Source organism: Arthrobotrys flagrans (assembly GCF_004000055.1).
Source record: "Arthrobotrys flagrans strain CBS H-5679 chromosome Unknown unitig_15, whole genome shotgun sequence".
NCBI lineage: Eukaryota > Fungi > Ascomycota > Orbiliomycetes > Orbiliales > Orbiliaceae > Arthrobotrys > Arthrobotrys flagrans.
Window position 1 is genome coordinate 618,614 of NW_027137545.1, and position 27,893 is coordinate 646,506.

The 27,893-nt window shown below is 47.3% G+C and overlaps 7 protein-coding genes across 7 annotated transcripts; 3 read left to right on the forward strand and 4 right to left on the reverse strand.

Annotated features, from left to right (window-relative positions):
• Nucleotides 1–645: 645 nt before the first annotated feature.
• Nucleotides 646–5,375, reverse strand: DFL_000167 (uncharacterized protein; the record flags this gene model as incomplete). The annotated part of the gene is made up of 3 exons (XM_067630324.1): nucleotides 646–810; nucleotides 874–3,574; nucleotides 3,631–5,375. The coding sequence occupies 3 exons, from the start codon at nucleotides 5,373–5,375 to the stop codon at nucleotides 646–648; spliced, it is 4,611 nt and encodes a 1,536-aa protein (XP_067494692.1).
• Nucleotides 5,376–10,042: 4,667 nt separating this feature from the next.
• On the reverse strand, nucleotides 10,043–12,695 carry DFL_000168 (uncharacterized protein; the record flags this gene model as incomplete). The annotated part of the gene is made up of 3 exons (XM_067630335.1): nucleotides 10,043–10,201; nucleotides 10,268–12,524; nucleotides 12,595–12,695. The coding sequence occupies 3 exons, from the start codon at nucleotides 12,693–12,695 to the stop codon at nucleotides 10,043–10,045; spliced, it is 2,517 nt and encodes an 838-aa protein (XP_067494693.1).
• An 8-nt stretch (nucleotides 12,696–12,703) lies between these two features.
• DFL_000169 (uncharacterized protein) lies at nucleotides 12,704–13,140 on the reverse strand (the record flags this gene model as incomplete). Its single annotated transcript, XM_067630346.1, has 3 exons — nucleotides 12,704–12,774; nucleotides 12,830–13,004; nucleotides 13,111–13,140. The coding sequence occupies 3 exons, from the start codon at nucleotides 13,138–13,140 to the stop codon at nucleotides 12,704–12,706; spliced, it is 276 nt and encodes a 91-aa protein (XP_067494694.1).
• Nucleotides 13,141–13,809: 669 nt separating this feature from the next.
• On the reverse strand, nucleotides 13,810–16,553 carry DFL_000170 (uncharacterized protein; the record flags this gene model as incomplete). Its single annotated transcript, XM_067630358.1, has 3 exons — nucleotides 13,810–15,022; nucleotides 15,083–15,912; nucleotides 16,011–16,553. The coding sequence occupies 3 exons, from the start codon at nucleotides 16,551–16,553 to the stop codon at nucleotides 13,810–13,812; spliced, it is 2,586 nt and encodes an 861-aa protein (XP_067494695.1).
• Nucleotides 16,554–18,035: 1,482 nt separating this feature from the next.
• Nucleotides 18,036–20,173, forward strand: DFL_000171 (uncharacterized protein; the record flags this gene model as incomplete). Its single annotated transcript, XM_067630370.1, has 6 exons — nucleotides 18,036–18,094; nucleotides 18,303–18,482; nucleotides 18,550–18,786; nucleotides 18,877–19,119; nucleotides 19,181–19,453; nucleotides 19,513–20,173. 6 exons carry the CDS (start codon nucleotides 18,036–18,038, stop codon nucleotides 20,171–20,173), a joined length of 1,653 nt encoding a protein of 550 aa, XP_067494696.1.
• Nucleotides 20,174–22,341: 2,168 nt separating this feature from the next.
• On the forward strand, nucleotides 22,342–23,133 carry DFL_000172 (uncharacterized protein; the record flags this gene model as incomplete). The annotated part of the gene is made up of 1 exon (XM_067630381.1): nucleotides 22,342–23,133. One exon carries the CDS (start codon nucleotides 22,342–22,344, stop codon nucleotides 23,131–23,133), a length of 792 nt encoding a protein of 263 aa, XP_067494697.1.
• Nucleotides 23,134–26,658: 3,525 nt separating this feature from the next.
• On the forward strand, nucleotides 26,659–27,479 carry DFL_000173 (uncharacterized protein; the record flags this gene model as incomplete). The annotated part of the gene is made up of 2 exons (XM_067630392.1): nucleotides 26,659–26,824; nucleotides 26,881–27,479. 2 exons carry the CDS (start codon nucleotides 26,659–26,661, stop codon nucleotides 27,477–27,479), a joined length of 765 nt encoding a protein of 254 aa, XP_067494698.1.
• Between the last annotated feature and the right edge of the window lie 414 nt (nucleotides 27,480–27,893).

A 27,893-nucleotide genomic window follows, 5' to 3' on the forward strand; every position in this document is an offset into this window, starting at 1 on the left:
GTACATACAAATAATAAAAACGATGATTCTTTTTTGTCACCTAGAAAACAAAACTTCCCATCGCTCCCACAAAAAATAAAAGTACAGTGTAGAGTAGTAAAATGTCACAAGCCACTGTTTACAGCAAAATCAATATAGCGGGTAATTTTTGTTTTTTCTTTCCTCGAAGGGAAAAAAGAGTTGAAAAGCATAAGGAAAGTAAAGAATAAGAGAATGGATGATGAATAAAAATCCTGAAACCTGAAACTCGAATATTCCAAAAGCCACCCGCCGGTATCCTACCAGTTGTTTTTTTGTTGCCCCAATAAGAAAAGTATTGTGAATAGTAGACAAGTGAGACATGGAAAGTAATCATGAAATAAGGAAATACAAGAAGGAAGCTAGTTAACTGCTCGATCGCCGTGCTGCCGCCGCTGTAATAATAATAAAAAAGGGAAAGTATTATACTGCTTTGTATGGGAAAATAGATGTCGTCGTTCCACGAAGCGGGAACATCGAAGAAAAGAAACCCGAAAAAAAAAAAAAATACAACTGCGATACGCATCCGTGCCGCCGGATTGAAAATAAAATCGCAAGAGGTATATAAACGAACAAAAAGAAACCGAACTTCGCCTTATCACGCATTAGATGCTTGGGTGTGTATCGTTATATACCACCGACTTCAACAACCCTCCTTCCAGCACCAGCAGTAGCCTCAGCGGCTTCCGCCATTCTCTCCTTCACAACCTCATACGTTGTCCGCACCACGATCCAAGTCTTACTACCCCAGCTAGTCAACAAAGTAAACAAGACGAGAACGAATATTGGGAGCTAAAAAAAGAACAAGTTAGCATTTCTGAAATATCAGACCTATAATTCGGAAAGTGTACATACCCAGAAAAACAGGAGCCTCTGATCCCCCTTAATTCGCTTCATTTTCTCATGATGTATCCGCAACGCGTCTTGTTCCTCAACTGTCAAAAGCCTTGTTTTGCTCTTGGTTGGGTTCTTCGATGAAGAGGAAGAGGTGGTTGCTGGTGTCGTTCGCTTTGTTGCGCTCTGAGTGGCCACTGCCGTCGCTGCTGCAACCTTGGCATCCATCACTTGGGCTACAGCTTCACCAATAACGCGCAGCTTGTTACCGCCGTCATTGGTACGGGAGGTGCCATCTGGATACAGCTCTTCGTAGGCTGGAGGGGCGTTTGGTGGCGAGAACAACTCCCACCACTTATAGTCAGAATTAGGACTACCAGTACCCTCGGTATTTGTGGGCCTGATAGTCTGTGGAGTAGTAGCAGGAGGTGCGATAGGGGCAGCAGCGTTGTCACCGACGACCCTAGCGGCATCGGCGACCCGCTGGCCTTGCAGCAGCGCATTGAATCTTGCTGTTTGGCCCTGGAGATTCTGCAGGTTGAGATGCATCTGCTGTTGGAAGTTCTGTAGATTCAAGTTCGGGAGGTTCCAATTCATGTTGTGGAAGTTCGGCAAATTCAACGTCAGATTTGCCAACTGTTCTCGGATGGCAACCAATGCTGCCGCGGTCGCTGCTGCAGGGGCAGCATCGGCCTCGTCGACCTGCATATCTGTCGGTAACGAAGTGGATACCTCTGCCAGAGCGGCGAGATTGCTCTTGCTGGCAGATCTAGAAAGTGGCTTTTCCGTTGTTCGCGGTATCATCGTGAGCTTGCCAGATGCCAGGTCCCTTAGATTACGTCCGCTAAACGTCCTCTTTGGTCGGGTCCACAGCTCTTCATCATCGATCTCATCATCCTCTTCAGTGTCCTCATCGGATTCTTCGTCGTGAGTAGCAAATGGCTCCCAACTTGCCATAGCTGAAGCGATACTTCCGCTCCGACTTCTGCGGCCGCTCATGACTCTACCGGGAGCACTGGAGACACTGCTAACCGAAGGCCGGCGACTCCTGGTTCGCCTGTTACCCAGCTCAGCACGAATGTCTTCAGCGTCGGTAAGGTCCTCGGGTGCAACACCGCTAAGACTGATAATGTTGAAATCGGCCTTGTTCAATCTCAATCGTCTGACAATGTCCTTGTGACCCTTAAGCGCCGCGAAATGGGCCGGTGTGAAGCCTCCCTTATCCGCCGCGTCGGGATTAGCGCCGCGAGCAAGTAGGGCAGCTGTGAACCGGTTGTACCCAAGGGCACAGGCATGATGCAACAGTGTCTGCCCTTGCCTATTCCTCAGATTCAGCTTGGCAGGGAACGGTGAGTCGTCCATGTCGATAATGTCTAGGAGCTTAAGTAACTGCGCCTCCATATCCATCGAGGGCAGTGGGGATTGCAAGAACTGTAACGCCTGCACATTATAGTTGTTCCCTCCTGAAAAGTGAGTTCGACCTCCGCTGACCGAGCCACCAGCGTTCCCGGGACTCTTCTCATCCATTAGGAGCCTCATAGCGATGTCCTTTGGTGGCTCGATCTTCCCGCTCCACTTGGCATTGATGACTTGTAATGCTAGTGCCAACATCTTCTGTTCCGTATCGTCCGTGTATATAAATCTACCTGGACGACCTGGTAATGTGAGGTTCGCCTGAGCAGCGTATCTCATAACAACAGGCACGTTACCAGGAGTGCTCGATGGTGGTAAGAGACAGACGATGGTGGTGTCGCTCCAGTATTCAGTTCGGGGAGACTGCTTGTCACCAAAGTAGACAGTATGAGACCGCTGGAAGCCGCTGCCGAGGATAGTAACCTCGATACCACCTTGGCATGGTCCCTCAGTGGGTACAATACGGGTAATATCAAAGGGCAGAAGTGCTTGTGAGAGCTGTCCATTGGCGACATTGAGAAGTTGGGACTGAACTTGGGCGAACTGGGCAGGAGTAAACACTGGTCGCTGGCCTTGAGGAACGCTAAATTGCTGGACAGGGCTTGCGACGCGCGATGGGACGCGAGACCCTTGGGCAGATGTTGGTGCGGAGAATATTTGTAACCCGTGAAGGCTGTCAATGCTATGGTTGCGGTTATGGAAGCCAAAGTAATTTGGCCCAGCCCCGTTTTCCATGGGCGTGGATGGCGTGAAAGGAACAGGCTGTGCTGGCTCAAACATACCACCCATTGTGACATTTTGGCTAGAAGGTGTGAACGGTGGTTGCACGAATTGTGATTGTGGGGCCGATGTTGGTGGCGCGGAAGTATCAATCTTTGTCATCGTGAGCTCAGACCTGGCTTTCGACGACGGATTGGCCTTCCGCTTCTTCGCAGAAGGCCCAGCAGCAGTCGCAGAGTATGGGGGTGGCGATTGCATAGCCCCCACAGACGACTGCCGTGAATTTTGTCTCGAATGACCAGTCTTGCTAGCTTTCGACGGCCTATCAATTTGGCCCATCGTTAAAAGATTTGTATCCGAAGCTGAGTAAGGAAGCGCATTGCTTGGGGGAGCTGGAGCAACTGGGATCGGTCCGGGGGCAATGGCGGATGGGGATGTGGCTCCCTTGGAGGTAGGAGCGGCAGCCACCTGTTGTTGGGTAGCTGGCTGCGAAGGTGCATTGGTCTTGTGGTCATCGGTGATGAGAATAGGAGGGGTGATGCTTTGTGCGACGAGATTGTCATTATGGTCCTTTATAGTGAGAATTATCCTATAAGATGTTAGCGATTGGTAGCAATAGAGTAAGGACCGAGGCAACAGTCTTACCTGAACCCGCTCTTCTCACTCTGGTGTCGGCAGTAGCAAGCTATTCTCATCGGCAGCCATATTTCCGCATTACCTTCGATGGGAGATACAAGTTCTCCATCGTTGGCCTCCATCTCCGCCTTCTTCTGTGCTTCTGGTGGGCCCCACTCGAGAACCTCAGAGCAGTTAAATACTATGATTCGCTTACTCTCGTCGCGTGCCCAAGATTCTTCTTCTTCCACCTTCTTGATCTTCTTTCGTGCCGCTCGTTTCCGTTCCCGAGTAATACAACCAGAGCATATCCTAACCTCGCCTCCGTTTAGTGGCTTATCTTCTTCAGCGGTGTATCCCTCCTTGCCATCTTCACCAATAGACTTTCCCGACCCAAAGACTCTCTCCTGTAGTGGATCGTCGATAGCCCGTCGCAGCACTCTTTGTAATAACTCCGGGTTTCCTTCGACGGCAGAGGCACATATTAAACTTGTGTATAACTCCAAAGTGTCCGTGGTCTTCTGATGCGGCGGCTTAGACAATAGCTTGGGTTTCGAGATGGTATGTGTCGGCAGGTGTAGTTTCGTCACTCCCGGCGGTAGCGGTGCTAAATTCAAATTGACCCTGATCTGTGTTTCCACCCTTGACTTTTCGTTTATTCTTCCACCAGGTTGATCACCTCTTAGTGTTAGTTTGTAGGAGAAGTCGCCGTTAGCCGGTGTCGGTGTATACGCGAGCATGCTGGGCATTGGCGAGGCGCTAGAAAATGAAGATGGGCTCCACATGTTGCTGATGCTGAAAGCTTTTGTCGGACGGAATCCTGTAGACTTCATGAGTGTCGCTGCATCCTCCTCGCCAGATGTACTTGTCGAATTGTGCCGTTTTCCATTTCGCTGTTGAGAAACTCCATTTGCCGCTGAACTAGCGGGCGAAGGGTGGCCATGCGAGTCGAATGTGAAAGAAGCGAGCGCTTCTGTCGAATTTGGGGATAATGTAACGGAGGATCGTCTCTTCTTACGATTGTTTGTGTAAGTGGGCGTCGACACCGGCTGCACATTGTCGGGGTTGAAGCTAAGCTGTGGATTTAGCGTCGACGGGTTTTCTGGGAAGAATCTGGGTACGCTGGACTGTCGCTGGCTTTCAACTTTTACAGCTAGTGGCGAACTGGCGGCGCTTTCGAAATCAAAGAATTTCGCGGTATCGTCGACAGCCATCTTATCCCCTAACGAAACAGGAAGGTGTGTCGGCGCCGGTACTAGCGGGGTAAAGTTACTACCGAAGAATCCATTTGACGACGAGGATAATGGAAATGTGATAGTGCCGCTGGTCTCGTCGAGCATGGGGAAATCGTCTTCGACATCGTTCATCATTGTGAGTCCGTCAGGACCTTTGACACCAGGTATCTGCGGAGGGGAAGATTCGGACGAATTTGGCGATGTATTGATAGATTTTGGTGACTGATCCTGTGACTCTGGAGGAGACGGCGAGCCTACGAATTCTACCGTGTCAGCTACGCTCTTGAGGTTTCCAAGTCGGTACCCGAGTGCTGCCGTACCAGCGCCACCGCGAAAGGCGAAGATGTCGTTCCCGCTCTCGAACGGCGCGAGCAGGTAGTCGTTGTCAAGCCCCAACAAGTATGAGGAGTCGGAGCCGTTTATCGAAGTTGCAGCATTGTGTGCATCCCCACCCAACGATTGAATAAGGTCGTCCTGATTTGTGAAATCTGCAAAGTTGAAGTCTCTACCGTCGGTCATGTGTGAGGGTTCAGACTTCATGCCTGTGTTGGAGGTATACCTCGAGTGTATACTCTCGTGTCGTTGAGAAAAGGAAACGCTGTGCCCTGAATATCGATTCCCAGACGGTTTCCCTCCTATATGTTTTTCTCTCAAAAAATATACTATTGTCGGATCGAATATGTATCCCCCGGAAGTCGGCGAAAGGGGTATCTAATGCGCTTTAGACGACGGATGGGGTCGGGCGGGACGTTGAGTCAAAGAAAATAAATTAAAAAGATAGTATCGAGAGAACCTGAAGGAATTCGAGGAGGTTAACGTCAGCAAAGCCGCATTCTCAACAAAAACGAGGGCCCTGGACCAGGCACCACAACCACAACCACCATTCAAACGGAAGACGTACCGAGGCTGTTTAATTTTCTCCAGGAACTCCACTTGACAAGGCTGCTAGCGTGTAATATATATGCAATGTGCATGTAGTGAAAGAGGATTCGATCAGAGTACAGCCAAAGGATGACGACAGAATAGGGCGTTCGAGACGGAATATATCGACGAAAGGCTAGAGCTCGCGAGAGCCACGAGGAGAAGGGATAAGAAGGGAGCAATCACGACAGCCGTAAACTTCCCAAGATGACAGGCTGGCACCCCCCAAAAAGTATTTAAAATCGAATGATTGAGAATGGACAGCCAGACAGATGAGACGAAATGAACGAATGAGTGATGATGGAGGAAGTTCGGTCGGGATATTACTGTGGTTCAGGTGCACGGCGCTCCGACTATACAGAAAAAAAAAACTCCGAGACTTTGGTGTGTGGGGTGGGTGAACGTGACCGAATGTCAAGATGCGTAATGTGATAATATCAATATCCGCTTTCTATCCAATCCAAGGACTTGGAAAAAGTAGCTTATCAGAAGCAGACGCAGAGGTCGAAGAAGAATAGTAGGAAAAGTAAGCCTCGGAAGGGCTGCCGGGGCCGGTCGATGCAGGTTTGAAGCCAGCGTTACAGCTGATGTTCGTCTTCTTCTTCCCCCCTCGCTGCTGCTACTGCTGCAAGGAGATGTCGATAACGAAGGGATAGAAAGTCTAGTTGGTTGGTTTGACTGGGCCCGAATTCCGCCTGCGATGTCGGCGTAGTTCTTGGAAGTTGACCGCGTAGTCGTCAGCACCGGCAAGAAATCCGCAAGAAATTTGCCTGAATTGAGGTAAAAAAAACTCTGCAAAGGAAAAGCCTTTTCGAAAAGCCGGTCTGTTAGCTCGGTGGTCCAGTTATTATCATGATGTATAATGTTAAATAAGAGATATGGGGATATGAGATAAAAAGGGACTGAATACTGCTGGTTCAGGGCTTCATGTACATGCACATACCAGAACTAGGTCTTGTCTCTTTTTTTTCGTCGTCGGCCCTCAGCTAGTTCGCTGTTAGCTAGAATGCGCGCGGTCGAGTTTCAGATCCGTTAAACCCCACTCCGTAATAGTATATTCTCTCGAGCTTCACAAGCCAAAAAAGATGCAATGACCACAACTTAAGTCGAGTAAGTTAGAATCGAGTCGAGTCAAGGCACTCGAAGCGGTGCCGGGGGAATTCCTGTCACCACGCAATTGGCTGGCTATATACCGTGCTATGTAGTGTGCTGCGAATAAGAAAGAAAGAAACTGCATGTGCAAGAGACTCGAGAATGACGAGGACGAGGACGAGGACGATAATCGACAATCGAGATACTGGTGCTACACAAAACACAGATACAGTACAAATACACTCTCTAAACGTAAACTACTAATTGACTTTTAAGAATTGGGGCTTCAAATCCAACGGGAGACTATCCAATGGAGGGGACCACCCAGGCTGATATATGTATCATGTAGAGGCTCCTTCCGTGAATTGTTTCTTTATCGATTTCCTTCCAACAAAGGGCCATCGATACTTAGTTCAAAATCCACCAGATCAGTTAACTCGATTCGATTGTATTCTTCCCGTCCCTGACCTTCGAGACTATTCTGATCTTGGCCCGGCCTGTCAAATGTCAGAAAAAAAAAAAAAAAAGTCTTGAGTCGAGCACAGGTATATGCCGCTTGCCTCTTCCATACCCCCTCGAACCCGGTCCAGCTGCTGTGACGGCACGGCATGCAAACTGTACGTCTATGTATGTATCATGTAGTGTCTCTTTTTATTTTTTTTCTTGATTCCCTTTTCATATGAGGGATGCCTAATGGCACCTAGTTCGTTAAGTAGGGATGCCAAAGATATGCACGGCACGATCGATATAATAGCGAATTAACATATAAAAGAAAAAGAAGGCTAGGCTTGATTCTATAACCTTACTAGACAAGCCATGCTTCGGGACGCGACGACGACGACATCTGTAACTATATTAATAGGCAGATATCTCGACATTCGATTCACTAGCAGGGAATACTTCGTCAATATCATGGTATCAGTGATGCGATTGGTTCCCGCCAGCGTCGAAAGAGCCTTGACCGGTAGGTACCGCCTGTGATCCGGACCAGGATTGCCCAGCAAGGCCTAATTCCTTCTTTCATTTTGGCTTGTGCCGTGGCAAAGGCTCCATCAACAATGATCGATGCGCAACATCAGTGCGAACCAGCAACGGTTTTTTCTCTATTACCAAAGCATGGACGGGAAGAACTATACAGAATGTCTCTTTCACCTGAACGTGATTGGATGGTTCTTTGGCCAACGTTGTACAGTTTTGTTTTTTTCTGGGCGGCCTGAACCATAGTTCGCAGCAATGCTCGGATGCCACCTCGGTCCCGGCGTATTCTCGTCGTCGAAAGAGCGTTATTTTTCTTCCTCTTCCCATGATATCTATCTGGCAGATTGCGCCTTTTAAAAGGTAAAAGATCTGACTAAGTTCGTGTCCGAGCACACACCCGAACGTGCGTACACGTACATATTTCTGTACCATGAATATAGAATATAATGCGCAACTGTTGAGCCTTTAAAAAAAAGATATCTCACAGTTGCAAACGGCGAAAAGAAGAGGGTCCGGGCGTGTGATAAATTGCCAAAGAAAAATCATTTTATGTAGCTGCATGGTTAGCTGATATCGCGATGTCTGAGGCGTTTTGTTCGAAAATTTCTTTACCATTACGAAATACAATGGACGCAAGCTGATGAATCCGAAATGACTGCATACTGCCTGGGAAAGCCGGCCTAAGAGACGGTACTTGCATATAACAGGTAGGGGATATAAATATCTCCCAATTGATTAAAGCGGAACTAACAGATAAGTACTACAATCGTACGTATACAAGCTAACGTTGCGTTAAGTCAAACTAAGTTAGAACGGCTTGCATCGAGGAGTCAGCCCGTATTACAGACTAGCAAAAGCACATCGGAAAGACTCGACCGAGCCGATAATCCACCAAGCGGATCAAAGACTAACTCAAAGAATTCTTCGTTCGTACACCGAATTGCAACATGCATCAGCCACAAGAAGGAAGTACTTAAGTACCTTCAATCGACAATAGGATTCTGCACCAATGGATATTCGGTATGTTCCCATTCTGTTCTATCAATCCAGTGGGACCCCCTAGGCAAGCTTTCCTATCGATATTATCGAGAACCCGTAATTGATATGATATCCACTCTCATGCATATGCAGTGACACAACTAACTCAGCTATTGCATATTCTCAAGGGAGTTCCAACATTCACTACATGCACCCGCCAAAGAAGGCGTTCATGATCCTGAACCTTGTAATTGCTAGATACCAGGTTCTGGCTTTAACGTTAATCTTCAAGGCTGCATTTTCTCAAGATATGGTCTCGTCTCGATAGCTCCTCAGAATGTGAGGATCTGGTACAGGTCACATGATTTCTTCCTCCCTCTCCCGAAAAAGAAAGAGAGTCTAAAGGTGGATGAGCTTTCACCATGATTAGAATGCATCATCAATTGCTATCTTCCTGCACTAAATCATAAAAGTTATCTACTTGTTAAATAGATCCCTAGTTAACCACGGAACACGGATCTCGCCCCACCCGCTCTCTAGCTCCCGTTCGACAGAGACATCGAGAGTGATTCGCTTTAACCTCAACTGGGATCCACCTGGTCGCGAGGCTACGGGACCCACAATCTAGATATCATCGGTTTGTGAAATTCGAAGTTGTCGACATGACAGGATTGGGCGATTGGTTGTGGAACATAGTTTATGAGAACCATAGTTGATATGGCAAAGAATCCCGAGACCTACGCTTGATTCGAATCTATCTTGTAGATATTAATAAATGTAATAGAAAAACCGTATCCGAGCTAGGATTGTGAACAGATTATTACATATGAATATACAAACTCATGGTAAAGAGAAAGAAATTTTTTTTACAAACCTTACTATGCAGAGAACAGGGCTCTAAGGCATTTTCTAACACGGCCGTCCAAAATATGCACTGAATGAAAAACTATAGAAAACGTCAAGAGAGAGAAAAGGTGAAGAAGAAGAGAGCTACCTTGTAGCTAAATTTTTAAAAGAGAGAAGAAGGAATAACAAATGTAGAAAGCGAAAGAAGAATTCCCTCCCAGTTTTATACTATAGAAACATTCCCACACGGGCTGACCATCACATCGTGGAAGCTTGCGGTAACTTTTATATTTGAAAAGCGTAAACGGCAGGCAAACCCTTACGGGCAACGGCTCGATGGAAGAAAGAAAAAACAACTTGGACATGCGATTATTCATCTTTCCATCTTCCATCTAGTCATCATCGTCAAACCCCTTATTCTTACCCTCGCTGGTCAGGTTTCGCATACGAATGCTCTCACCCTGAGTCGATGATGTCGAATTGCCGCTGGAGAAGGCGTGGGCACCTTGGTGGCCTGGTTGGGGCATCTCTAGGAATTCTCGAAGTTTTTCCTAGAAAAAGGAACGGGTCAGTCCTATACACCTTTCGATTTCAGTCCAAGATTCATTTCAACTCACCTTGCCAACTTCTAACGCCTGTCGTCCTGTAGCTCCTCCTACCGTCATGATCGGACCCCAAAGATTCAAGGTATGAGCAACATATGCACCCACTGCTGCGAGCAAAAGCATTATGAAATATAACGGGTTTCGAATGACGGCCCAAAACTCATTCCAGCCTAGAATGACCAGCAAGCCATAAAACCATACAGGGATCTGAGAAACGCTCGAGATGGTTCCTCTCTTGGCATCCACGAATGCCTGATCTGCCTGTCGGTTGAAGCTCTCAGTCAAAGCCGTGATTCTGCCAGGTGTCAAGATGGTGAAGGTCTTCGTCGATGTTGGAGAAGCAACATCCTCTTCTTCATCTTCTTCAGCAGCAGCGCCCACTTCCTCCTCGATACCTTCTGGAGCGTCTCCAATGAAAGTTGCTAAGGGTGGCTTGATCGAATCCTCGAGCTGGAAAGTTGCTAGGTTGGGTATCAACTTCAATACTGTCTCCTTGCTCTTGGCAAAAGTGCCTTCGATATCCTCACCGGCCTTCCAAACCCTTGGGACACCCTGATCGTCGTATCGGAAATCCTTATCGAAATAACCCATTAAGCGCGTAATCAAGCTCTGCTCCTTGGTCTCTTCATCTAAAATCATCCTCAATACTTTCCACGCACGCTTCTTCAACTTATAAACGGCCTGTTCGTTCTCTTCAGCGGTAGCGTTCAACGCTGTGGATTTCTGAGTGAAGAGGGAGATCTGATCAGTGACCCCGGTGGTGAAAAGAGTCCAGATGCGCGGGTACAAGGTCGGCGAGATGGTCTTGAACATATATGCAACACCGTCATCCTCAGAAGTGAATTTGGCCCTCAAGCTCTTCTCCATACGAGCTAACAATCGGGTCATTTCTTCTCCGCGCAAACGGGTAGCGCCCTCGTCAAGCTCCTTTTCAACTGCATGAAGTTCATCGGTATAACTGAAAGCACCATCCAAGCTACAGGCTTCAGCTTCGGCGGTGAAGTTCGCAAGAACGGTGGCTCGGGTCTCAGCGACAAGAGACGCAAAGTCCGCACCTGATCGCTTGATGCCCTTTTGGATAGTATCGGCGAACACAGCAATGGCATTCTTGTGTGCTGCAGCAAGCTGGGCCACATAGAGAACCTTCAGCCTGGCCTGCAACTTCTTCTCGAGGTCCTCAAGTTTTCGCTTATACACCACCTTGTGATAACGTCCCGCTTCCTCCTTGAACTTGGAGAGAGCAGTATCCAAGGCAGTCTTCATTGCAGGTCCAATACCCGGTTGTACGATCTTTTGGCTCAATGCTGATTCAAAGGGAGTAATTACTTCGTCGAAAAGCTCAACGCAAACCACAGAAATCTCGTCACAACGGTACTGAGCAAGGAGTTCTTGTTGTGTCGGAAGGTCAAGGTCCTTGTTTTCGGTAATCATTCGCCAAATGTTATTAGCATAGTGTGGTAGACCGTCGGCGGGGATACGACGGTGATAAGCGGGGAGGAAAACGCCGGTCTTGGAAGTATCCAAAACGCCATCTGCAGAGTAGTTGGCATTCGTTGGACTCTCTTCACGGAACCGAAGCTTAAGCTTTTGAGTCCCCAGCTTGAACTGGTCTGGCTGTAGGAGTTTATGCGGGAGGGTAGCGAAAGTGAAGTCGAAGAAATCGCTGATCGACGATGTTTCAAGGCCGGGTGGTTTGGAGAGACCGTGCCAGATATTATTCAAGTCAGCAAGCAGTGTGTTCCTGAGGTTCTCGAGTGGCGTATGGCCGGTGTGGTCACGGATAACGAAGAACAACAGAGATCGGTGAACCGTAGCCTTATCCTTTTGGAAGAGTTGAAGATTGACTTCGAAAACGGTTTTCAACAGGCCCATATTTGCACCCTGGTATAAACCGACTTGGTGCTCCCAGATGTTTACGATAAGGACTTCGGATGTGGCAATGGCGAATAAAGCGGACTTTCGCTCAAAATCCTGGTCTTCACCACGTTCTCTACCGTCTGTTCCTTCCACGTCCATAACTAGGATGTTCTTCCCCAGGTGAGGTTCATCGGGATTCGAAGAAGCATCTGGGTCTGTTGCTAGAGACATCCATATTCCTTTGGTCGTTTGTTGCCGCCTCGACTCCGACATGACCGGGAAGGCCGTATTGAAAAGGTGGTTTAGAAGTGTCGACTTTCCGGTTGACTGCGAACCGAAGACGGAAATCAGGTGATAGGAAAACCCGGCCTGTAGGACATTGGTTGCGGTGAGGTATTCCGGCATGGCCGAACTGTGGAAATGTGAGCTACAACGGTTTTCCCAAAGCTAAAGAAGGTCGGATAGAGGGCAAAAGGACGTACGTAAACTCTTTGTTCTCATCAATAACTTGAATTCCATGGCCGAATTCCCCTTCATGGTCGTCGCCATTGGTAGCGGATCCGTTCACGCCGTTTGTGGCCATTTGTGATGCTAAAAAGCTCTACAGCCTAGAGCGGGGGCTTTGGTGGGGTTGTCGGATTGTGTCGATGCTAATGAGGGTGCTTTGAAGCTATATTAGCTACCGTAATCCACAAAACCCGGGCAATTTGGTGATACCTCGGTCTGAACCCGAAACTTGGCTGGAAAAGAAGTTGTCGGATTCGAACTTTCGGGAGGAGACGGTCTTTATGCCTGGATCAAAGAGTCTATCCGTTGGGCTGATGTTGATGGGCAAAGGACACTGGGAGTGGGATGGAGGCGCTGGATGGAACAAAGGGAGGTCAGGAGAGAGCTAAAAGACCCGTTCATGTGCCTGATTTGGCGAAGTGTTGAGAATGGCAACCTGTCGTCACAAGCAGGAATAAGCAATTACCGGCTAACGTTGGCCTTGGACTAACTCCAACAATACCAACACACCGCGCATACATCTGACAGCAACTTCGGCTGCTATCCCTGTCGAGATCAGGTCATCCGTGCTGATGATTGAGGGGTGATATCTCTTAATTTAATTAAAAGTGATATCGACAATTGATCATTGCTTGCTAACTTAAATTCACACTCATAGAACAAGAGACTGATGAGATGTATAATATATAATATCGATGCCGAAGCGATATTATATAGTTTCACACAGTGCCAGCGGGTCGAGACATCCGTCCTTCGCCTATCCTTAGAAAGATGGTTGTTGTCTAGTAGTGTGGTAACTAAATCCCGGGGTAGCATCTTACTAAACTTGCTTATACATTCGATTCTAATGCACTAAGTCATATTCGCAGGCCAACTGTGTGGCGACTGACTTGGACAAGCCCAAGAAATCCGGGCAGACAAAACCTACTCAATGGTCCACTTTGCTCCGGCCTTCTAACTGACGGAACGATTAGCTTCTGAGACAATTGTGGCCGGGGAGGCCGCTGTACAAACCCAAGCGGTGGCCGAGTTAAATTCTGTAAATACATGTATACAGCTATAAGTGAATATGCCTGGTAATTATATGTACAAGAAACCGTAAGTGTAAGTCATAATTTGAGGTAGCCGCTGTAAAATCTGAAAAACGCCGCGAGCACTCGAATATTACGGGAAACAACCACATAAAAAACCTATGGTGCCGTCTGCGCCTGCGAGCCAACCTGTCCTTGCCACCATTCTACCTTCTCTGCCATTCTCTGCCCAAGCAAATACATCCTGGTTTTCAATACCTCGTGTTCCTTCTCCAACGCTACAATTTTGGTTTCTTTTTCAGTGACTTGTGCCTCTGTCTTTGACAATTGCGTCCCTAGTTTGGCTTTAGCCACAATGGCTGCCTTCAACTTGTCTTTCAACATATCCTTTTCACTATTCGCCGCCTGTAAAAACTTCTCCATGCTGATCTCCGTCTCTTTCATTCTTTCCATCGCGCTTCTTGCCTCTGCCAGTTGGTCGACCTTTGGTTGTGCTTCCTCCAGCAATCGCTTCATATTATCGCATTCCGTTGTGAGATTCGCCAATTTGATCCTGGTCGCTTGTAACTCCTTCGCGGTTGATGCCTTGGCAGTAATCAACGTTTGAACCTGCTGCTTATATTCTTCTCTATCGGCCTTGGCTTCCACAAGCTCCCCCTGGAGTTTTCTTCGTGTGTTGTCGAGCTCCACCATCTGTGGCATCAATTCCTTATTCCGGGCATCAATTGCTGATATCTGTCCCATAAGCTCTGATTTCTGCTGCTCATACTCTGTACGGGCTGAATCGTTCGCAAGAGTAAGTCGGTTCCTCTCCGACGAGTGATCCGCCCGCAGATGTTCCATTTCTGCGGCGTGGTCTACTCGAAGACGTTCCATTTCCGTCGCATGTGCCGCTTTATATCTATTCACCTCGTCGTTATGTGCAACCTCCATCGCCTGGATATTCGCCAAATTATCCGACTTCAGCCTCTCGATCTGGGCAGTCATTTGCGAAATAGCATCCGTTTTATCCGCTTCAAGCCTTTGTGAGTATGTCTGCCAATCGTACATTGACTGTTTCATCGTGTTCGCTTGGGCAACGAGTTCGTTGTACTGCCTTTCCTTTTCAGCGATGACGGTGGAGTGGGCTTGAGCCGAGTTTTGGAGTTTTTCGATTAGTCCTTGACGATCTTGGGCTGTCTTTTCCACATAGATGTCAATGTTGGCCTTATAAGCTTCCCATTCGCTGATGCGGTCGAGAGAATTAGCGTGCAGCCTGTCAAGGTCTGCTAGGCGTCCACGGAGGTCGGCCAAATCAGACAGAAGGGCCGCATGCTCTGAGTTTGAGAGGAAAACCCCGTCCGTCATTTTGGGTTGAGCATCGCTTGGGTTCCTGTAACATTGTCTGTTAGTGGGATTGAAGGTAACTAGTTGGGGTGGTATAGATACGTACGAAAACACCGAGTCATTTCGATTAGTACTCGTGTCGGAGGGAGTGGCTACAGCCGGGAGCAAAGACATGCCCTCTGGGAGGAGGACCTTGCTGGCTTCTCTTTTGTCTTCCGCGGCTTGTAACTGCTCATTATCGGATGGGCTCGTGACATCGAGTTCCTGACGTTCAAAGCTCGGGTTCCCGGATGGCGGTTCTGGGAATGTCGGTATAGTCTCCAACTCGGCCACAAAGGGAGCGGGTCCACCGTAATAGCCGGTCAAGTCGGGTACAAAGTTATCCCAGGAGGCACTGCGCTGTGATCTTGTAGCTGACGGTGGCTCCGGGAAGTTACTTAGGCTTTCATTGCGGAAATGCGAACCCGCGCTAGCAGGGCTAACGGCAGAATCTCTATCCGAATGAGGAGGGAAAGAAGATACAGCGGAAAAAGGTCCTGCAGATGCTGATGCGCTAGAGGGTGGTGGAGGAGGGGGGGGAGGAACCGGAAGACTAGGTAAGCTAGGATTCGGCGATGTGCGGCCTGATAATGAGCGTTTATGTTTGCTGAATGCACTTGGTGGCGGCATTCCTCTGCTTGGGTTTCGCTGCAGTTTAGGAGGAGCTGCCGGGGGTGGCGGGGGCGGGGGCGGGGGCGGGGGGCGGACAGGGCTAACAGGTTCGGGATGTTCACGATGTGATACGGGGGTCTCTGAACGGAATGGGTTGGCCAGCGGCCCTAACGGAGCAACCATGGCCGGTTGGTGTGCAGGGCCAGACATGGATATGGGCAGTTGAGGCAAGGGACCAGCTGGAGGGGGCCTGGGGGGCAAAGGGGGGTGACGTAAACCGATGGGCTAGGGGGAACCATCAGCGAACTTCGGGCGGAGCCAGAGGGAAACCCAGATGAGGGACCCGATGCAATGGGAGAAACCCCCATTGGAGAACCGCCTACAGGAGAACGGTTACGAGGTGAACCAAGGGAAGAAGGTACATCGGGGGGTGGATGTGAAGGATATAGAGGAGCATTTGGTGCCTCTACACTTGTAACATTTGTAGGAACTGTGCTGCCGATGCTTGCAGGAACACTCTCTGTGCTTTGCCCTGCCGAAATTATAGATCCTGCCGGGTTCAGTTTCGGTTTCGGTTTAGGCTTCGGCTTTGGGGCCGACATTGCAGAGTGCGACATTGGAGTCATGGCTGCCATCCATGGTTGAAGCTGTGGCTGTTGGCTTTGAGCAGCCAACCTCGCACGATACCCTTCCTTCTTTTTCGAATCTGTCGTAGATGCGCTGTCCACGGTCTCTGTTATGCTTGACCTTCTGTTCATAGACGGTGCATTTGCGCCCTCTGCTTCTTGAAGCGCACTCTCATTCGAATGTCGACTTTGAGCCTCATTGTCTTCGATAACAGCAAGGCTGTTAACTTTTGCGTTGTTTTTGTTGTGTTTTTCCTCCCCATTCACCTTGGACGACTTTCGACGGAGAAAGAGCTTCATTTTGGACCGACTTCTCGTCGAACAATGTAGTTGCGAGGCGTGTATTCCCCCAAACGATATACTCAAGGTAGAAATTTGAGCTTATAACAATCGGTGAGCCGGAATCTCATTAAGGGGTATTCATAGCAGCGAAAAGAACTCGAGAAGTCGTCGTATATGGCGGGGAAGCGGAAATGTCGAATGCATACAGCCGTGGTTCGTTGTGCGACAGCCTTCTCGTTCAGCTTGCTTTTTGGGGGGCGCTTGAAGGTGTGCTATCGTCGGAATTAAGCCAATGGTGTAGAGTCGTTGCAAGCCAGGTGTCTCTCTCCTTTTATATGCGTCTACCTCTTTCGTGCTGACTTTGCGCTTCACTCCGAAGGATATATTTTGGAGAAAGTTTTTAAAAGATATCAATTCAAGACCATCCGTCCTAAACTTGGTATGACGGATGCGCGTTGTGTGTATATATAAGTTGTTCCGACTAAAAGAATGCGACACACCGCTCTAAATGAGGGCTAGATCCTTGGATTTGCGAGCAAGGATTAGGGGGCAGCCCGCCGGCTGGAGGTTCTTGGTCCGGTCTTGAGATCTCCTGGATAACCAAGCAGTGGCGAACGGCCTTGTCCACAATCTTAAACTGACCACGTTTTGCCAACCGCTGACAGATAGGATCGCTACTGCGAATTTTCTGTACGGTGCCTTCGTCTGAGCTGCCTCGTCTGCTAGTTCCCAAGCCGTGCCATCGTAGACGTGAGCACGTTGATAGTGGAGCACATGGCTGAATCTGAAAGGCACCGTTTGTTTTGGACCTCGAGAACCGTGCTACCCCCTGGTCCAGGCTGATGTGACGCCCCCAATCTTCACTATTTTGAGCCGCACTGAGGACTTTTCGGCACCCCAACAAGGAGGCCTTCGAACAAGGCTTCCAAAAACCGACAGCCAGGCAGTCGGACTCAAAGGCTCACAAGACCTGCATTCCAGTGATTGGCCGTTTAGGCGTCCATACCTTCGCCCCGATTTGAAGACCCATTCAATGCTTGGAGGCTATGTTGTCGGCAACTACAGAGTACATAAATCATGACAAATTGGGGCGTGCCGTCGGAATAAACAGGGAATGTGGAGGGAATGCCCATGTCTGTTTGGTGCGATAGCAGCTGCTTCAGCCAAGCTTCGTTTGAAGACCACAGCCAGGAAACGATAAAAACCTCCACGCCTGTTAAGCGGCTGGAGCCTCTTTCGCGATTGCATTGCATAGTCACCTTCTTTTTGTATTTCCTGCAGCAGAAGGTTGCCGACCGAAGAATATATATAAATACAGACTAGGGAACGAATAGTTGGGGGATTGTGGTCCGATACCAACACGCCAGTTTAAATTACAAAGCGAAGGAGCTGAACTTTGGGGACAAGGCTTCACGATTTCATATAAAACCGGGACGGCGAATTCAGCAGGCTCCCCGGGTGCAGGGAGGACACCGCGTGCACCGACGAGGTGGTGGAAACATGTTCCTGCTCCACCCCAAGCTGAGTACCATCCCCTCCACAGCCAAACCTGGCCCAAAGTATGTTAACATCCCTTTCTCCTTGTTCTGTTCTGTCCCGCTCTGCTTCCCTTCTCCTCCCACTATCGCTGTATCTTCACCGAGATACTCCGCCTCCAAATCGATGCGGGTGACTTTAACTATATTTTCATATTCCCATAGCGTTTAAATACTTATTTATGTCTCAAAGAGCCGCAATTTCTAACCCGTTTGTCGATAATAAAATAAGACCGACCCGTCTAGGTGTCCCGACTTTTCAATCCGGCAGTAGTTCAAGGTCAGCCTCAAGTTTCAATTCCAATGCAACAAAAAGCAGCAGCAGCAGCAGTCTCGGCGACTACAGTTGGGCTCTAGAAGAGTACGATAAAGCTACTTCCCCGTCGAAATTAAAACCCTTTAAACTTAATAGGTAGCCCTTCTTGATTCATAAAGACTTAGAAAACCAATTAATCCTTTTTTTCTTTCATATTCACCAGATCAGAGTTCGATCTTAAGAAGAATCCTTGGAAGTTCGAAACTACGCCCAAGGAGACAAATGAAACCACCGTAGATAAATCCAAACCCGAAGATAAAAATAACACCGACCTAAAAGGCAAAAAGAAAATGGCACCGTTCATCTTTGTCAAAAAGTCCGCAGCGGCTACAGGCCCAAAACCGAAATATGCCGACCCTGCCAAAGCCGCGATTATAAAGTCACTAGAAGATAATGCGACGTACGACACACTATGGACATTATGCTGGGAGGTCAATCTATCGTTTATGACTAACGCTTCTGTGAGCCGGAGTCGTTGCGTTAAATGTAGTACAGCACTCGCCGACTCAGATGGGAAATTCCATAGTGGCTTTGCGGCGACCGCGACATATGCCGATTGCGGCCATAGTCCACGGGGGTTTTGCGTATGCAAGAAATGCGACGAAGATTTAGTATTCGACATTACAACCGTTGGGGTTCCTTGTTTTGAGAAAGGATGTAAAGAGGAACTAAAGGTCGACCGAGCCATCGTTTCGGAAAAGTTGGCGAAAGAAAGATCCGGTTTACTAGATGAGTAAGAATATCTCTTCGGCTTTGTTTTGTATTATCGATCAACGGGCTAACCCTTTGCCTAGATATTTCACTTTATTAAATACCTATCACACCGATACCTTCGAATGCGCCATCTGTCTTTCCGAAGTAGATAGACGGCTCCAGCCGAAGGGTAAAATCGCCCCAGACTGTAAACACCCCGAGTCTTCATGTTGTCTGGAATGCCTCAAATCCATGATCGACTCCGCTGTCCGCAACGCCATGTGGGGAGACCTCAAATGCCCCGAACTTGACTGCCAGGCGGCACTGGACTCCGCAGCTGTAAAGAGATATGCCTCCGAAACAGCTTATGCAAAGTAAACATCTATGATTCTTCTTTCAACTAAAAGAATTTCGCTAACATGATTTTTTCTAGATGGGAAAAATTTCAACTAATGAAGGCCCTTGAAGGCGACGAAGAGTTCCGCTGGTGCCCTGGCGAAAATTTCACCTGCGGCCATGGCCAACTCCACCCGGAGCGTGATTCACAACCCCGTATCATCTGCTCCGAATGCGACACTCACCACTGTTATACTTGTCGTGTAATCTGGCACCGAGGCGAAACTTGCGCACAATATCAGGCTAACCTAGCGACCTCCCAGTCCGAAGCACTTATCCTTAAAACCACGAAACGATGCCCGGCCCGTGGCTGTGGCGTACCAATCGAGAAACGAGAAGCATGTCTCGAAGTCTCCCATAGAGGTGGATGTGGCACAAACTTTTGTTGGGATTGTAAAGCAATCGTGGGTAATGATATTCCACACAGCGAACGTGTTGCAAATCGACACTTCAGCACTTGCAAGGCTATGGAAGTACGACACTGTGACGGCGTAGTATTCGCCGATAAGCCGCCGAGAGAAGGAAACGACAAGTATAGAGACGGTTGGGCGGAAGATCCGAACTACGAACGAAACGATAGGAGAGATGGTGAACATATGTATTGCAGAGGATGTACCAGGCCGAGGTGCAAGGAGGTTACAAGTGGTAATACCCCTGCTACGACCACAGAAACGGCGCGTGTCGCTGTGGCCGTTTGAAGCATTACAAGTTGAATATTTGATGATTCCGCGTTTCATCTATTTCGATAAATATTCTTAAGTTTAACGACTACGTTAAGATGGTTATATCATATTGCAAGTTTTGAGGCGTTGAGCTTTTGAGTTCGAGTCATACCAGCACATTTGGCGAGAGACTGACAGTCAGTATAATTTTTTATTACCTGACCACCGTATGACAGTTTAATATCTTCGCGCTTTCTTTTACTCTTTCAACCTTTTCTTTTGCACATTCTTGGACATCCTTTTATTTTCAGACGATTTGAAAGAGGAGGCTAACAATGCCTCCTTTTCTATGTACATAGGCGTTTCGGGTAGTCCACGAAAAATAATACCGATACCACCCCCGGGTAATTTCAATCATGCCTTTCTCGTTCGAAGGAATGCCGTTAGAGATCGTGGATTGAACCATAACCGCCCTCCGGTCCGTGATCGCATTCAGTTCCGCCAGCGCAACCAAGTCGCCGCTGACAGCGGAGTGCCACAGCGTCGATATCAGGCTGTCGGCTTACTCGTATTCTTGGTAATCCTTTATCCTTTCATTGCACAACGTTTTGGCGCCATCGGAGTAATGCTTGCGACGGTTATCTACGCTCTTTGGGCTGCAAGGAGTCTTTGATTTTCCGAATTATATGGAAAGGGGTTCAGATAAAACACAGGTTCTTCAGGGTTACACCAATTCTCACGGCATATTCTAGCTCGCATTCCACGGCGTTTTCGCATCTAGACTTATGGTCTCATAAACATGTTGATATAGTTGAGCAGGCGTCTGTAGCACATTTTCAATGCACGATTTATTCCTTCCTATTCTCGGTTCCAAAATAGGTATGTGCATAAAATCGACGTTGATCTTCCGGTTCGTGGATCCAATTGTTACACACATATGAGGAAAGGAGCATGTTAAAGGTATTATAAGATCCTTCTCCTTCGTCTTTGTGACCGCACGTCATCGCTTGATTCGTCACTTACTTTTTGCAATATGGTTAACATCGATAACGCCCACTCGACTTTGTCCATCTCGACTGCTCTTAATTCCGAGACTGGTCACCGCCGATTGCGAAGTTAAGGTTTTTAATTTTATTTTTTCTAGGACTAAAATTCTCAAACATGAGATATCAAAATATAGAAACCAGCCCGACGAGGCGCCCCAGCGGCGCATAACCGTATTACCTGAATTTGAATAGATTGAGAAAGTCACCCGCCTGCTGCCTGCGCAGATGGCTGGGCTAGTACTTCTGGAGGCTGGCTGGCCGACTGTTTTCCACTAAGATACGGAATATGCTCTTTCCACGGGCTCAGATCCACAGAAGGCTTTTCTACCAAAACAAGATAGCTCGAAGCGCATATACTTTATTTGATCGTCAATCATGCCAGGGCACCAAGCATGGAAAGATGCGACCACGCCCAGAGATCGCATGTTGTGGATCGAAGTACCGATATATCGATATGTCCACATAGTTATGCATTTTGTTGCATTTTTGTTAGCCAATGCGAATTTCGACTTCTGGGCCAGGATAGGTGGTTCAAAAAAACGGTTGTCAGGGACATTGTATCCTACTTGACCTAAGAGAAAATGTACAACATTCTCTCTATTGGACATGGTTCCGACGCTGAACTCACCGTGCATACGATCCCAGGATCTCGCGCCTTCCACGTGACTCCGTATACCCAAATTGGTATCTAGAGAAGAATAGCTCCGTCTCACAACGGAAACTGCAGGCACGGCATGTATCTCTTACAGTCTATCGCGTTCACACCTTTTCTTTGATAAAGTGAAACAGCTTAGGAGAGCGCAGCTGTGTGTTCTTATTTGTTTATTCTAGTGGCTGGCTAAAGCGAAAAGAAGCGAGAGATTAACAACGGGTGCAGGTTTACACGTAGTATAAGATGTAGCTGGAGGTACGGGAGACAGAGTAGGAGAGGACCGTTAACGTGTACTTATTCATGTATCTTTTTTATTCTTAAGGCTTTATCCACCCAAAAAGGCTTCCCCCTCATGAGCTCAGTTGAAGCTGCTAGTCAGCCAATTACCTATCATCATATCATCCGGCTTCTATCCCATAATTTTTAATACTTTCTGCACTCGCTACTCGTCCATACGAAACCGAATTTTAAAACTCCCCACCAAACGACTTTATATCCAACCAATAATGCAGCTGTTGAAATCATTACTTTGCCTCAAGGCGCACCCGCTTGCAGCGTCAGGGACCACAGAAGCCCAATATAACGAGAGGGTTAGTATCCTCGATTTCCTGCGAGTTGGCCGAAACAGACCCATATTTAACCTGAGAATTTGGGACCCCGCGCAGCCCGTTCCTAGATCCCTTAGAGCCAGCGTATTCACAAAACGCTCTCCACCGTCACAAATCGACCCTATTGAAACGATTCCCGAACATCTTGTACCGCCTGCACCTACACCGTCGAGAGTGTCAGAAAAGGATCACAACGTCGATCGGAATGAGACTTATGTTCTTGCACATCCGTTTGTTGGGACAAGCCAGGACGAGTTATTAGTGTTTAATCTTGGAGACTGCCATCTTCTCGATGTAAATCATCCAGACTATCTCACAATATCGCTTCTAGATAATCGAAACCTTGCAGAGCTTGAAATCAGTATCAGCCGATATAGTCGAAAGGTTACATTTAATCAGCAAAACCCGAACGAAACATGGAAGAGAGAACATACTTTCCAGCTGGAAGACCTGTTTGTGGACGGACAAGTTAATGAGATTCAGATCTGGACTGAACAGAGGTTAACAAGCGATAATTACGTCTGGTACGAGTATATCGTACGGACACCACGACAAGTTGTGGCAACAGAGATAATGTGCTTTTCGAGAAGTCCAAAAGTTCGGTTCTTACAGATTTTCGAAAAGTCAGACCCTCCAATGTTGAGGCAATCTCATATTGAGGTTTCACATTATAACCACCTCGAGGAATGACAACGAAGGGAGTCCAGTTCGTTTATTAGTATTGACTGCCCCAGTAGAAAACGCAGGTGGATTTGCTTTTAATCTTACATGCTGGACATTTTTTTTTTTTTACTTACTAATAATAATAACTGACGAGTAACGACACTATATACCTTGTTGTTCGTCTTATTTTTGTATAATATATATATAGCCCCCTCCCTTGAAAATTAATTTTACCTTATCTTTAGATATCCAAGGACCAGTTTCGATAGGGACAAATGAACCCTCCTAGATATTGAGGGTGAACAGGCACCGACGGGTGCTAGCAACTGAACCCACTCAACCTAGACTTTGCTTTGAGAACTTCAAAATTCGCCTCTACCCCGCTTTTCTAGGAATGGTCTAGATCTTAAGTCTATCGTGCATCTATAAACCTAGTACCTTACTTATGGAGCCCTTCCTTGGAAGCTTATGTGGATTAGTTGGGATTAGTTGCAGAAGCCCATCCACCGTGCTTCGGAGAGATATTGGACACCTTAAAAAATGCAACAAGTCGCACATTATGATGCATCAATTTCGAGGATATATTCAATGCTCACATCTGCTATTATCGCTAATATGTTTTGATATTTCATCCCAAATTTAAGCTTTGAAATTACAATCTTCCCCTAATATGGCTAACAGGTACGGATACCCGGGATCAGGATCGGCCTCTGCCTGCGTAGTAACCACATTATCATCCATCTGCAAGCCACGAGTCGCACCTAGCAAAGTTGCACTCTTCCAAACCATCTTGTCCAACTTGTATGCAAATTCTTTGACGTCGCTTTTGTTAATTCGAAGGTCGATCTGTACTCCGTAAGCAAACAAAAATCTGCAGGGGCGAACGAAGGGGGCAGTGAATCGGATTGAGGAGATTGTTATTTCTACGACTAATATGCAGACATTTAGTATCAACCGAGGGGATTGGTAAGTTGGTAGCTTCTGTTGGATCGTAAATAATAAGGACTTGGTTAATAGATCAAAGGGACAAGCCGGACTTTAAATCATCTTTCCCTCGACTTCGCGCTGATGCACCCGCGGAGTCAGGGTCTTGGTTTGGAGCGACAGAATTGTATCTTTCGGAGAGATATCTTCATCTCGCCATTTGCCAATGTTTGGAAATCCAAGGATGCTCCAATCAACATCGACTGTCGGGAGGTTATAAGGGAGAGTTTTAAAATGGGCGTTGGTGTGGAGTTCTTGCGATACTCCTCGTTCCAGAGGTTTACTGCTTCAATGTAATCAGCATTTAAACCATATTTCGGTTTATAGAATAAGCCCCCTAGTGATTTAGAGGTGGAATTCTGTCCGGTCCGAGCTTCTTCGAGATGCCCCGCCTAGCTCCGAGGTGAGCTTGTACAGGGCATGTTGAAGTTGCTACACAGGTAAGGTACCAGTTATTAGTCGGGGATCTAGGCCCTCCATGAGTGGAAATTCTCTTACCCTTGGATGGGCTTCAGGTACTCCTAAGTTAAGGCTACTTCAGCTAAAAGATCACTAACTTCCTGTACGCTTGGACTATAGTACTTTATTCGAGCGCTGTTGTAAAGTTGTGTAATCTCATTTAGGTTTCGTTGACTGACACGATATGTAGCGTTTTCTTCAAGCCATATAGTGGGATTCTATAGCTCTGGAAGCAGAGTTCCACCCGCTCCTATAGCTTGGAGTACTTCCTACTTGTATGTGGCTATGGCATTTGATTTGGCTTTATCAACTGCTTTCGCTGCGGCTTTCAATTGGCCGAAGAGATGCAGCATATTGTTGCGCGCTGCTGGGTTGGGCCCCTATGGAGTCAAAGGCTCTAGCCATTGCATACATATGGCGCGGGGTGGAGTACAGCATACCAAAGAGCCAATAACAGATGCATAGTTTAGGTATCCGCCGATCCCCACCAGTGTTAGTTTCTATCTTGTAGTACGAAAAGCGAGATAGGAAGGAATTTGCATACTCGCCATAAAGCCAAAATAGCCCCCACCATCGTGGTCCCAAACAGGAGAATCTGTTGGAAGCAAGCTGTCTGCATATTGCCACAACTGATAGTTCATCAAGGGTACAGGATCTGGCTCTTCGATGATGATACCGGGTAAAAATGGTGGGTGTGAGATAAAGAGCCCTCTGGGAGTCCGCACTGCACATATCTGGGGAGATGATATTTGACAGGGCTCGAGCATAGGCAAAGAGAAGTGCAGAGTTTCCATTGAATGGGTCTCCTGGCTTATGCTTGGGATTTGTTTCGAGTGTAATGTGGTCCAAGTTACACAGACATTGTTCCTTCTGCATGGGAGCCCCATACTAGACATGGCAACATTAGTGACTGTGAGGAATGTAGTAAAACATGGAACTGTAGGAGCAGAAGTGTTTCCATCTGGTGGCTGTAGAAAATTGCTCTTAGTAAAAGTGATCTCGACTAAAGCCATACCTTTAGCCTAGTAAAGAAGCATTCTTCTGAATCATACAGACAAAGTATCCAATCCGAGCACCCATGGCAGAAAAGTATTTGGATTCAGGAAGTCTATAAAATGGACCCTTCCTCGCGAGAATTCAGATTCTGATATTCAATCTACGGAATCAAGCCGCTTGGGGGTCCAGATAGCTCCCAACCAAGTTTCCTCGATCAAATTATTTTTTTTTGAACATTATTATACAATGTCGTTCATGTCGAAAGCCCTAGCTCGCTCGAATCATGGGAAATCCAAAGGAAGAGCCAAAGCTCTTTCCTGACTAGAAAGCCTTCTAGAAGGCCTACGTATTCAATCTTCTAGAAGAGGTCATGCCAGAACCAAACCCAGAGCAGATGTTTTCCCCCGCTCTCTAAACCACTGTGGAAGTGGACAATTTACCCCCAGAAGTTACCAACTACGGCGTTTACAAGTGAGGCGATGGTGTCATATCCTCCAACCAGCCGTTACATCTTGGTGGAGGGTCGGGAAGCTACATTCTCAATTTGCAGCAGTAAGTGAAACTAATTCGAATTCGTTACGATGGTGATGCGCTAGCTGTGCGTATACATATGTTAGATACTTGACTTATGTGGATGTTATAAGTCTGGACATAAACTAGCATTGCATATTGAGACCGAATAGAACCTGAAAACTAATCTGTTTGTTCTTCCTAGGGCGTCGATCCTTCTCCCGGTCGATATGGGGCATATCTGAAAGCCGTAAAGCAATCCGAGGAAGTTAAACAAGACTACTTGAGGGAATTCAAACAAGCCGTTGAGCTATACAAGCGGACCCTGGACCTTACCCCACGATCGATGAATGGGCGGAATCAAATTACCCCTCCTTCAACAAAACAAAGAAAGCCTGGCAATCAGCTGTTGGCCACGAATCAAGTCTTCGCCTAGAGGCCTACAGGCCAGCCGCTGATAAGAAGAACACCGCTCTTCAAAACATTGCCCAAGCCCTTGCAGCTACTTCGGAACCCTGGTATGCGAAGACGATTTTTTAGTATGCTATTTTAAATACTTTTCATAATCGTTATCTAATGAATATAAAATAGAATAACTTCAACATGCCAACTACCACCGATAACGTCAAGCTCGATGACACGCAATCCTCCGCAGCTGCAAGAGGAGAAAAAGTGGATTTCCCACCATATGTCAAAATCTTCTCCCCAGTGTATACGCCCCAAGGCGATTACAAAGGCCAAATTGGAACTTGGGCCTCAGAGATGTCAGGTAATAAGCTCGAGCCAAAGACCATAGAGCTCCAAGTCGAGAAGCAAACTAGGAAGAAAGCGGGTTCACCCATGTCACCGGTGATGGCCTCGTCAGCTGGTTTATCGGCGCTTGGGCAAACTACGACCGCAAGGATGAATTCGACAAAACATGTAATTCCATGACTGCTAATGACTACCAGGCCATTTTGGAGATTTATGGGCAGGAAATCTTCCCAACAGAAGCAGGAGAATGGCAAGACTATCATCTTTCTCACCTTTATACAAAATTTCCTCTAAGACATTCTGTTAGGGACGTACCCGACGTTGTGCGTGTTTTCCCTAATCTCGAAAAGGGTGCGCCAAAGGATATGATGGATTTTATCCAACCCAGGGTAGTAGTCGTCGCCTACACCATTGGCATGAAGATCCAATTTAAAGACCAATATGCCACGGAGTTCAACTCCCACTTCAAATCTATTACCGAAGAAAAAGGCGGATTCGTCATCTTCAGAATTGATATTGGCCTTGGTGGCGAGCGTACGACCGAGGCTGAGAAGACGACGCACAAGGCGACTTATAATGAGCCCAGTGGAGTCCTTACCGTCCTTGATGGGCATGCCATCCTTTTGGGTATGATCGGGCAGAGGGTGAACCCTCCTCCACCTCCTAAATGAATATATTAATTGAAGCCGGTTCTAACGGTAGGAATTAAAATTTGACGACGTAACTTTGAGGTTATCCACAATCGTTTCAATTCGTTTAGTCTTTTTCTGGAACTTTATGGAAAGGATATATATGTAGCTAGTTGGTCGAATTCATTGATGGCCTATAAAGCAATTAAGATTCTAGCCTAGGTAAAGGAGACTGAGGGTGCATTCGGCGTATACGCGTATTCTATACTTGGTTCCTACTATCCGACTTAGAATTCGGCTTCTCCTGCTCTACCTCAAAAATCTCCGTACTCTTTGGCTTCTATTCAACTTTTATCTCATCGATATAGTTACCCTGAATAACACCGAGATCAATTACTCCTTCTTCACCATAGTACGCACCACTTTCCGGCATATCCTCGCAAGAATCCTCAACTA